The 11521-nt window shown below is 51.2% G+C and overlaps 1 protein-coding gene across 5 annotated transcripts; it reads right to left on the bottom strand.

The window, feature by feature from the left end:
- Window positions 1-2563: 2563 nt before the first annotated feature.
- Window positions 2564-6637, bottom strand: CSF2 (colony stimulating factor 2). 5 transcript variants are annotated; one of them, XM_025432759.3, is made up of 6 exons: window positions 5878-6637; window positions 5394-5514; window positions 4694-4908; window positions 4570-4611; window positions 3754-3879; window positions 2564-3028 (listed from the first exon to the last, which is right to left on the bottom strand). In XM_025432759.3, the coding sequence occupies exons 3-6, from the start codon at window positions 4850-4852 to the stop codon at window positions 2921-2923; spliced, it is 435 nt and encodes a 144-aa protein (XP_025288544.1). In that variant the 5' UTR covers window positions 4853-4908; window positions 5394-5514; window positions 5878-6637; the 3' UTR covers window positions 2564-2920. The 5 variants fall into 5 exon arrangements, with proteins under 5 accessions (XP_025288544.1, XP_025288545.1, XP_025288542.1 ...); XM_025432760.3 differs by having other exon boundaries at window positions 5896-6637; XM_025432757.3 differs by having other exon boundaries at window positions 5394-6637.
- Between the last annotated feature and the right edge of the window lie 4884 nt (window positions 6638-11521).

Raw genomic sequence — 11521 nt, 5'->3', positions numbered from 1 at the left:
AAACCTCCAAAACAACCTCTAAGTCCCCACTCTCCTAAGCCCCAGCCCCTGTCAGTAAGTGTATTTCTTTTGGATCAGAAAGTAGTACCTAAGGCCTCACATGTGGCAAGTGGGAGCTCTAAGAAGCCCTTTGTTCCTCTGGGCCGCTGGCTGTGGTAGCGTTAAGTTTCCTCTAAGAGCAAACAGCAACTTACTTTCAGCTTTGGGCAGATTCTGGTGAGTTCTTCCATGTCCTTATAAACCTTTTGTATGTGACGGTCATGCTCGTTATGTTTCGTAAGTTCCTTCAGGGTAGAGATGAAATCCTTTGTAAATTCCCCATAGCAGGGCTCCTGAAACAGGGTTAAGGGTCCTGGGATGGTGGTGGTGCACAGCAGAGCACCAGTTAACCCCCAGCCCATCCATCCCTGGTCACTCTGGCTAGATGAAGCCCTGAATTCAAATTCCAGGCCCTACCCTGATTGTCCCACAGGTGTCCCACAGGTGCAATATGAGTGCTGCAGTAGGTGTCTAATCTCTCCCCAGGCCCAAGGCTAATCTGTGGTGGTGATCAGAGACCCTGGAGAAGCCTGGAAACTGACCACTGATTCCTCTGTGGTCTGAGCTGAAAGCTGCAAATTCAAAATTCAGCTTTTTTCCCAGATTTCTCACTCTAGTATGTTTTGGTCTTGTTTCTGTCCTGGGTGTTGACTGGGGTGATGGTCCCTTTCAAAGGTGGTCAGAAAAGTCCATGCGGCATCTGCACCTTACCTCACTGGTGTTCTGGGGCCTTTTGAAGGAACCCTGAAAGCAGGAGAAATTGGTCAGAAGCACAAAGGGCCACTGAGAGCAAAGTGTTGTTTGATGAAGACCCAGACTTACGTTGTATGTCATGGTGTCAGCCGAAAGTTCTTTCTGAATTTCAGCACAGACTGCCGTGTGATTGTCATAGGCAGACACGCTGGCTGTCTTCATGGAGGCAGAATGGTTTTCTGATCCCCAGAGTGCACAAGCCAGGAGCACGTACAGGTACATGGTAGTACTTGAGGGTAGCTCCAAGCCAACATGAGCACTGGGCTTGGCAGCATTTCTGTGGAGAGGGGTACCTATATATGTGAGTCTAAGGAAATGCTAAATCTCTTATCAGTCATCACTGGCTTACGTGGAAGACAGAGAGGACCTTATCGCCGGGCAAGATGTGCTTTTTATGCATTTTCTATGACCACAGCACACTTCATGGATTCTTGTCTTTGCTGAAAATCAGGCTTGGTCTAAGAATTTTTATTTGTAATCACATTTTGAGTCATGACCTTTATGCCTGATGGTTGGGACAGGTCTTTGGCCAGGACAGGTGCTGTCTGCAGGTGCCTGAGCAGAGAGAGTAGGTAGGGTGGAGAGAGAGCCAGGCAGGAACAGCAGCTGCACTAAGCCAGCTTCCTCAGGTCCACCTGTCAAGGAGAGGGCTGGCTTTGCTGTCCTGTATGCCTGACGTTTGAGGACATACCTATTTCCTCATAGTCCCCAGGAGGGACACAGAGGAACAGGTTCCGGAACAACAGCCTCCAACCAGGCTGGCAAACCAAGGGAAGGGCAGAGCACTGCTATTTCTTGGCCTGAAGGCCTTGGATTTTAGAGGAAGGCACCTGATTAGATGTAGAACGTCATGTAAAAACAAAAGCCAGCTCAGAAAAATGCCATACTAGAACCATGTACTGACAAATTCTGAATATAGATTCTGACTCTCACAGATTAAGATCACCCATTTAGGGGAAAGTTTGGTAAATATGGTGGGCTCTGACCCCTGTGGTTTGTTTTTTTGTTTTTTTTTTTTGTTTGTTTGTTTTTGTTTTTTTTTTTTTTTTTTTTTGCTTAAACAGCTAGTCTATCTACTGGTTTACCTTAGGAGTGGTTGAAGCCCTGGGTGTGAGGATTAGGGTGTGGCCACTGGGCCCAGGTTTCTTTTCTTTTTTTTTAAAAAAAATTTAATTTTATTTATTCATGAGAGACACACACACACACACACACACAGAGGCAGAGACACAGGCAGAGGGAGAAGCAGGCTCCATGCAAGGAGCCTGACATGGGACTCAATCCTGGGTCTCCAGGATCACACCCCAGGCTGTAGGCGGCGCTAAACCACTGCACCACCAGGGCTGCCCACAGGCCCAGGTTTCTGAAGGGCACAGGTGTTTTGCCTCACACTAGGGCAGGCCCATTCAGCCAGTGGCCAGCCAAGCCCCAGGAACCCCCAAGCCTTCTCAGGAAGTATGATGGCCTTTTACTGGAGCAAAGTTCCCACTGACCAGGTGCCTTAGACTTCCAAGTGAACCTGAAAGCCTCTTTTTGCAGTTGGAGCCCTGAGTATCCAGGGAAGCAGATCTAGGTGTGTGTGATGCAGCACCCAGGCCAACTCTTCCCATTCATCTGCTCTGCTCTGCCATTGGTGCCTCTCAGACAGTGGCCAACCTGCTAGAGCACCCTGCCCCCTCCCCAACCTTATGGCTCCTCTCCACCCATTGCTCTGTGGGGAGTACCATCAGCATTTGCTCAGGGTTGAAAACAAACTGGAAAGTGTACAAATAAGAACAGGCTTTTAATAATTTATTATAATAGTAAAATGTCTTGAATAAATACAGAGTATGATCTTAAATAAATAAATAAATAAATATTAAAATACATAAATATATAAATAAATATTACTGATCCCTGCCAGTATAAAACATTCCCCGCTCCCCATACCAAGCTGGTATCCGGGCAGCATGGCCCAGAGCAAGTCCATGCCCCCTCTACTGCCCTGGTCCACCCGGTGGTCCCTCAAAGGTGAAGATCCTGAGTTTCAGCAATCCATGGGTAGAAAGGCAGTGACTTGTGAGGTATGAGGTATGCTCTCAGGGCTGGCTTCTGGCTGGACTGGGCTGGCTCCTGGCTGGACTGGTCTGCCTCACTTCTTGACTGGTTTCCAGCAGTCAAAGGGGATGTTAAACAGAAAATCCTTCAGGTTCTCTTTGAAACTTTTGAAGTTAATATTCTGGGTTGCACAGGGAGATTCCTTAAAAAAATAAATAAGAACAATAAAACTTTGAGTCCAGGTGTGAGTGGGTAATGGGGGAGCACCAGGGTTTCTGCACTGCCCCTTAGAACTCAGAGGCCAGAAGGCCTATTTGGAGCCTGCCTGCTGACCTAGGTCAGATGATAGGTTGCCACCCAGTGTCACCCAAAGGGTACACAACTCTGTTAATAGCAGCCAGGCCCTGGGGACTGACAAAATGCCAACCCGAGGCTGGCCTGCTGGGCTGGGCAGTTGGGTCAACACCTCTTTTGCTCTTAGGCCAGCTGTCTAGAAAGGGGAGGAGTTAAGGCCACAAACCTCACTCTCCACAGGAAAGGAGTGTTTGGGGCCTTTGTTCAGTCTGGGTATGACTCCTTCCTTGCCCCATGCAATTAGGCACCTCACAAGGAGCCAGAGAGGTGGCACTTGGGCCCAGGAATATACCCTGGACCTTAGTTTCCTTGGGTTTGCCTCACCTTTGACCTCATTAATGATAGGACAGAAGTGTCTCCCACTAGGGACTGTATAGGCATCTGGAGCTCCATGGCTTTAACTCCCAGGGATGAAAATGGGCAGGGAAGCTTGCTCTGCTAATCATTACAAATTTGCTGACACCAAAACCCTTTGGGGTCTTTAACGGCTACAGCCAAAGGTCCCTCCTTATCCAGTCCTCCACCCTCCTAGACCAAAATTTTTCAGCTTTAGGACCTGACATGGGCACTCACCGGGGTAGGGGGACAGTGCTGCTTATAGTGATTGGCCATCATGGTTAAGGGATTCTTGAGGCTGGTGAGGCTGCCCTGCAGGCCCTCCTTGTACAGCTGTAGGCGGGTCTCCAGGCATGTTGGCCCCTGTGGAGAATGTCCATTCCTTGGTGAGTAGTGGACAGGTGCCCTCTGGTGGGCATATGACACTCTTCCTGTCACTTTTTCCTGTCCTCAGCCCTGTCCCCCAAGAGCAGAACTTGGGAGGGGCACAGGATGATGCTAGGTCCAGTCATACACGCAAAAATGAATCTGCACCATTCAGCTCAGGCCACCCTCAGCTAGCACAACTACATTCCCTGGCATCTCAAGAGGGTCCCAGCCCCCACGAGAGGAGATCCCTATACCCTCACCATTCAGGGAGAAGGTAGCAAGGGTGGGGCATCTCCTCCAACCTGCTATGTGAACAAGGCTTGTTCTTGAAATCTCTGTGCCTCTCTGTAACCAACACTCTGTCTCCACCGAGATTAGTCTCATGAGTCCCCCAAGCTCACAGCCCTGTGTCTTGAAGTAATTCCCACTTCACCTACCTGTCCCCTGGTGACCCCTGGCCCCTTGAATGCTAGGTCTGTCCATGGCTGCTCAGTTAATGAAGGAGTTCACATGACTGCTACAGGCGCAAGGCCAGTGGCCTCCCGAGGCCCCTCTGGACAGCCAGCTGACTGGAGAAAGTGGACTGACCACCCTATGAGAGTCCATGTGAAATGGAGCCACCCCCCCCCTCACCCCCCCACGGTAGAGGTCTCTGGGAAGGCATGTCAGAGAGAAGCATCTTACCTCAGGGTCAAACACTTCAGAGACCACTTTTACTGCTTTATTCTGTAGAAAAACAAAATACCGTTTTATTAAGCTGACAGGCAGGGCCAATCCAGGCACAGACTGCAGTCCCTCCCTCACTCACCATCACAGCAGTCACGTCATTACTGTTGTTCAAAAGGCTCAGGGCTTCCTGGATGGCATCCACGTGCTGAGAGGGCCGAGTGACAAGGGTGGGTGAGCGGGTGGGTGCAGAGATGCTGCAGACCACAGTGCCCAAGAAAAGCAGGTTCTGCAGCCACATCCTCCTGAGGACTTTAGCCTTTCTCTCTGAGTACTGGGCTCACTGGCAAAAGAGCTCTTATATACACAGTTAGAGGAAATGATTAATGGTGACCACAAAACGCCAGAGAGGCGGGGGAACTACCTGACCTGTGGAATCTCCTGGCCCTTATCACACATGGGAACGGTGAGCCTTTCCTCCAGGTGGTCAGGCTCAGGGGTTTTCATTAATGAGCCCTTCCAAGAATTGGCAGTGCATCCGCCTGCCTTGTTGAGCACTCTCCAGCCCTCCCTGGGTAGTTTGGCCAGTGAGGCTGCCCCCTCCCTCTGAGGGGCCTCTGGGCACAGCGTGGACTTCCTGGCCTGGAGTGGCCAGGGAGGGGCCTGGGAGATACTAGATCGAGCTCCTACACCCACGCTCTCCACCCTGCCTCTAATCGCAAGAAATCTTTGGGCTGGCTGTGCCCACCCTGGGGCCCATTCCAACACCAGCCTCCCCTTCTCCTCCTAGATCCCTCTCCTCTGGCCACAGCGAGAGATCTGAGTAGGAAGAAGACATTCACAGGCCTGTACACTGTCCACCTAGGCAGAATCCAGCCAAATGGCATAGTCCTGCGACAGCTCCCAGCAAAGATCCAGAGTAGTGGCAAGCTCTTCCCATCAGGGACCTCTGCTGCATAGCCCCTGTGTGCAGGGAGAATGACAAGTGTGTACATATCACATCCAGCCAGCAGGATTGTAGAGTGTTCCTCATGGTAAGGTCCCATCTGACAGCAATAGTCAGAGTTTTCACAGCTGTGTTCAACCCCCAAGCTGCAGGGGTGAGTTGGGGCTCTCAGTGGGAGTAGTGAGGGCCCTCAGCTCAAGTTCTGGCTCTAGTATCACCTTGCTAAGTGACTCTTCCCCCTGAGCTCTGTGAATCTCACCACTCTCTGTAGTCCAGACCACTCTTGTGAGCTAGGTACCGTGCTCCTATGTGTAGCCCCTGGCTATCCCCCCACCATTCGGGAAAAAGGTAGCAGGGTGGGGCATCCCCCCCCCCCCAACCTGGTGGGCACATCTCACAGGTACGAGGAGCTTCGGGGAACAACGGCTTCTCGAACAAGGTCTTCCAAGCTTAATTTTTACATGGCCCCTGCCCCAGCACATCTCCAGGTCAGAGGCCTCTTCTGTGGAACAGGAACTGCTTCTAAAAAAGCCACAGGCTCTTGAGAGGCTGACGAGTGTTTGATTTTCACAATGGAGTTTGGAGAGGATAGCACGAGTTTGTGTTTGCTGCCTCATGCTGTGAGTTTCGTGGCCATAGAGGTGTGGGTGCACACGTGTACATTTCTGTACTTAAATGTGTGTCAGGGGGCTATTTTATATGAGATGCATCCATGTGAGCCCCTGCATGCACCCCTCTGATATAGAGAAGCTTTTCAACTGGGTTTGATGTTTTGGGGCCCCTGAGTTAGTCTAGATTGATGGGATAGGATACAAGTGATGATATTTTGCTGGGCTCAAGTAGACAGCACGGAGAACTCACGGTCTAAGTCCTGTGGCCTGAGTCTGAGGCCCTGGCAAGTTTCAATTGGCAGAATGATTGCTGCTCTTGCACAAGGGAGACAGACATTAGTCCTCCAGACCCCACTAGGACCCAACTTGATGCCATCCTTGACCTTCTGAACCTGCTGAAACGTTCCTAGGTTGACAGGCTGGGGTGAGAGTATGGCACATCCAAACCCTGGTCCTTCTTGCTTTTTCATGAGGGCTCTGCTCAGCCCCTTCCAAGGAGCTCCTAGGAAGTACAGAAGAGGTGAAGAACACTAGATACAGATGTCATAGAGTGGAGGTCTGTGGCAGACAGTGTTCTGGAACCTGGGTAGTGGAAAGCAAGGGCCATAGGCAATGGCTCAACTGGTAGTTAAGGAGGCACAGAGCTGGCGTGGCCCTCTGAGATGGAAGGTCATTTTCCTTTTGGAAATGAGTCGTCACAGATCAGACAATTAGTCAACAAACTCTTCCAATCCACACTAGGCCATGTGCTGGCAAGGAAATGAATGGGACCCTCTGACTGGCCCTCACATCTGGCCCTGGAGGCTCCCAGCCTGGTAGGGGAGATAGCACTGGATCTCATTGTATGGATCCAGGCTGGGATGGGGAAAGTTCAGAGCTGAGGGATCCCAAGGAAACACCTCCCAGTTTAGGGGTCCACAGGAGACCAAAGAGCTTCCTGGGAGATGCCACCTCCCAGGACAGGCTGAAAGGGTAAGTACAGCCAGGTGGGCAAGTTAGATTGTAGGAGAGAGGGAGAGGACAGACTAGTGGAAGAATGTTTGGGGAACAAAGAGATAAAGTTTTAGGAGCAGGTATGGTGAAGAGGAGGCAGGTTCCAGAGAGATTTAGGAAGTAGAATTATTGAGGACTTGATGATATAATGGAGTAATTCAGTCATTCATTCATTTTTATTGATCACCAACTAGGGTCCCAGCAGGGGAGGAGGATACAGGGATGGTGGAAAACATGGCCCTGCCTTTATGTACTTAGTAGCCCCATGTATGGAGAAGTGAGATTAATCTACTCAACACCCTCCCCAGAGGGTGCAGTAAGGAGAGTTAGGGACACTGTCTAGGTGTCTAAGATGGGGACCTAGGGATGAAGGAGCAGGTTTGCAGTGTCTAAGGACCCACAGGAAGTTTCAGTGGTTTGGAGGCTGCCTGTGCAGGAGACGGACCTGGATGTAAATGGTCCATGTCCATGCAATCACTAAGGCCAGAGAGGGTTAGCCAAGAAGGGCTAAGGGCCAACACAACAGCTTTAAGGGCTAAGGGTGTGCTAGAGATGTGAGCCACTGCCAGGGCCAAGGTTCTGGGAGATTAGGAAAGGAAAAGAGGGACACCTGAGTGGCTCAGCAGTTGAGCATCTGCCTCCGGCTCGGCGTGATCCTGGGGTCCTGGGATCGAGTCCCATATTGGGCTACCCTCAGGGAGCCTGCTTCTCCCTCTGCTTTTGTCTCTGCCTCTCTGTGTTTTTCATGAATAAATAAATAAAATATTTAAAAGGAAAAAAAAAAGGAGAAGAAGCAGGAGCCATAGGAGAAGTTCATTCTAGCAGGTAGCCCACAGGCATCAAAGTCACTGTGAAGGACAGAGCTCCTGGGTTTAACCGTGAGGTTCGTGGGCAGCCACACATCATTCTTCTGGAAAGATGACATCAAGGCTGAGGCCATGACATGGGCAGGCATTCCTAGATTGCACCGCATGGAAAGTGGTAGCGATAACATCGAATGCGTGTGCTGACTCAGGGGCCCCGGATGGGACTGTGGGAGGGTGAGAGCAGGGACCGCGGTGGGCAGTGTGACTCCTCTTTGCTCCACCTTCCCACAGGGCCAGGAGAAAACCCTCTGGAAGGGGTTTCCTGTGAGTGTCCTCCCACAGACTGTGGAGGAAACGGGGGCTTGTGGCCACCCCAGGCTCCTTATCACAGAGGAAGTTATCACAATGGGAAGGAAACAGGCCTCCTAGTGTGCACATCCCGTGGGACCTCTACATGGGCATCTCAGCTGATCTCACCCACTCTGGCCTGCGAGCCATTGGTGTGGGAATCCAGGAGACCAGTGGCCTTGCCCAGTCCACACAGTGATGGCAGAGAGAAGATTTGAACCCATATCTGTTCCTGCTCCTCTGACGTCTGCTACCATTTTAGGGATCAGAAAGTCAGGAAATGCTGTTCATTTGGCTAGACCAGCATGGGGATGTTCTCCCTCAGAGCAGCTGTAGAGGGAGACTCCTCCAACTGTTGGCAGAGAAGCTAGAGTGGCCTGCGAATGTCCCAGGGAAGCCCTGGGAGTCAAGGGCAGAATTTCCCCCAACAGAGCCTGCCATCCAGGCACCTCTGTGTTTCAGATTTGGGCTGTCCACCACTGATCCCTGAGTAACTCCCTCCTCCCTAAGCCTTGGCTCCCTTATCTCTACAATGGGTTTAATTTTCATTGCCTCACAGAGGAAATTGTTGCCTATCTAGAAACATTGTGGGGGAAACCTCCCAGGGAGGCTTCAAACTTTCTTCAGCTCTTCACTCCACTTTGGAAGGTTTCTGAAGCCCCAATTGGGCAGAAGACTCAGCCTTGATGGAATTTGCAGGGACAGCTTCCCCTTGCCCAACCCTAGTACCTGACAATGTCTTTCTGCAGATATAGTGAATTAGAAAGCCCAGACTCCACCCAGACTTAGGGTTCAAAGGGTCCTGTATCATGCTTAAGAGATCCTGGTGCAGGGATAGCACCATGAGTGGCTCATTCTCCACAGGGAATGGGATCACTACAGGCCACACCAGACATATGAAGCAACATCTTTGGCCTATGTAGTCATAGCTTCAGGCATACTCCTCCTGCATCTCCTCTGTCTAGGTCCCCAGGGATATAACCCAAAAAGACCCAGCCTGTCCAAACCAATCCCAGTTCTTATCCTGCTTTTTGGGTGTCCCCAGTCTCTGGCACTGGTGGTTCTGACTGCATTGGAAGGATCTGAGGGTTCTTAACCATTAGCCATGTGGGGACTCTGATTCCATACAGCCAAGCTTATAGGAAGGCCTACCACATGTGGCCAACCTCATGTCCCCTGCACTGAGAACTCACGTTTGGTGGTCATACTAGGTAGGGAGCAGGAAAGGTGATGCCCAGACTCATGGACACAGTGTTGAGGGCATCAACCAGCATGTGCACAGAGAATGAACAGACAGGAGGGGCAATCAAGAAGTAGGAATGAAAACATTTAAGTCCTTGAGAGGGACCTGTTGCATGTGTGGGTTTGGGGCAGGAAGTGAGTGAGGAGCCTGGTACTCAGGGTTCTGGCTCAGGAAGCTAGGTGGATAGTGAGGCCATTTGCTGCAGTGGGAGAGACCCAAGATAACAGAGAGGTCTGGGTAGTTATTCTAGACTGGACTGGATATGGCAAGTTTGAGAGGCCAGGGGACCTCCAGGAAGTCTCAGTCAGTTGTGGCTATATGGGCCCAGAGGTCAGAGGGAGGTCAAGGCCTAAGACACTTGGAAGTCATTGGTGAAGAGGAAGTTCTCACCAAAGCACTGCATGGAGTAAGCCAGGCCTTGGGTAGTAGTCAGGGGTACCAACTTGTAAGGCTGGGCTTAGAATGATGACACACCCTTTATTGCTTCATTCCTTGGTTCTTGGGGCTTCCTTGCTATTTCCTTAGGACCTAACAACTGCACACTCAGGCCAGTGACACCCCATGGGTGGGTGTAGGCATGCCTTCCATGATGCCCTCCCCACCACTTATGCCTCATGCCCAGTGTGCTTTCTCCAGGGCTGGAAGTGCATCCTCTGCCTGTGAATCTCTGAATCCCTGTCCCCTGGCCTCATCCCCAGTGAGGAGTGTCATCAGGTGTCCAGAAGGAGCCACTTCCTTTATTTGCCTCCTTGGGAAGAACTGTCCGATGCTGCATTAAGAATGAAAAGGAAGTGGGGATCCCTGGGTGGCTCAGCGGTTTAGCGCCTGCCTTCGGCCCAGGGCGTGATCCTGGAGTCCTGGAATCAAGTCCCATATCAGGTTCCCTGCATAGAGTCTGCTTCTCCCTCTGCCTATGTCCCTGCCTCTCTCTTTCTCTCTGTGTCTCTCATGAATAAATAAATAAAATCTTTTAAAAAAATGAAAAGGAAGAGAAATCATTAGACCAGAAGCCTTTACAACTTCCTAAAGTCCTGTCATGCCCCTAACTGCCCTTTGTGTCTGGGGCTGGAATCCAGTCCAGTGTGCTGGGTGAGAGCCTAGAGATCTGGGCCCAGCTCCCATACCTGCCTACCCCGGAGCTGATGAGCCTGATTCAAGGTTGCAGATATGGGCTTTCTGTTCTGGTGGCTCTGGAATAAGCTTCTGTCAGGAAATTCCTGCAGTGCCAGGGCTCCCTCAGACTCTTGGTGAAGCTTTTGTTGGGCAGGCATGTCTCTTGCTTCTGGTTCTTTGGGTCCCAGAGGGCTCTGGCCTTGAGCCTCAGGGCCTTCCTCTACTCCCTGTTACGTACCTCGGCTTCTGGGCAGAGCACTCTGCCCCTTCTGGCACTTTACTCGGGAGGGGGGGCAGCTAGCCCCTCACAGGAGTGGACAACTTTTGTTCTCAGACCAAGGGCCTAGGAGGAGTGATAAAGGTGAAAATGAATGGGGGTAGTTATGGAGGGGAGTGGCCCACAAAGTGTCTCTGGGATGCCTGAAGGGAGTCCTTGGGGATGTCTCCTCTCAGCCTTGGGACCATAGACTCAAAACTCTCTCTCCTTGAACATATATTTATTTCTTCCCTGAGTATGAGTTGTACTGAGTTCCCTTCCCTGTGCAGCCTGCTGGGACACAGCAGCTCCCTTTACAATGAATGCAGAGTTGGAGGCTTGCCTCCGAGCTGGGCCTTTCTTGCTGTATGACCTCAGGCTATGACATCCACCTCTGAGCCCCAGTTGGCTCTTCTCCACAAAAGGATGGAGTCCTACTCTGCAGTTGTTGGAGAGCACTGGGGGGCTACATGGAGGGATACTTTCTATTTTGGCTGACTGGGTGCCTCCCCACCTCTGGTCTCTATCTCCCTGGCCTTAAGGGAGGAGAGTGATTCCTGGGATGTAGACCAGCCTCCATAGCCTTCTCATAGCCTGGAGGTAGGGTTCCCTGAGTGGGAGTTTACCTGTGCAGACCCCTCCTCAGTGCCCAAA

The sequence above is a fragment of the Canis lupus genome, chromosome 11 (genome assembly GCF_003254725.2).
Source record: "Canis lupus dingo isolate Sandy chromosome 11, ASM325472v2, whole genome shotgun sequence".
Lineage (NCBI taxonomy): Eukaryota > Metazoa > Chordata > Mammalia > Carnivora > Canidae > Canis > Canis lupus.
The sequence above is the reverse complement of the archived record's forward strand: the minus strand, read 5'-3'. Positions and strand labels throughout refer to the sequence as shown.

Coding starts and splice junctions, on each gene's coding strand:
- CSF2 (XM_025432757.3), bottom strand. CDS start 4,852: ATGTGGCTGCAGAACCTGCTTTTCTTGGGCACTGTGGTCTGCAGCATC. Junction 3,880..4,569: donor CTGAAGTGTTTGACCCTGAG/GTAAGATGCTTC, acceptor CATTCTCCACAG/GGGCCAACATGCCTGGAGAC. Junction 3,029..3,753: donor AGCACTGTCCCCCTACCCCG/GTGAGTGCCCAT, acceptor TATTTTTTTAAG/GAATCTCCCTGTGCAACCCA.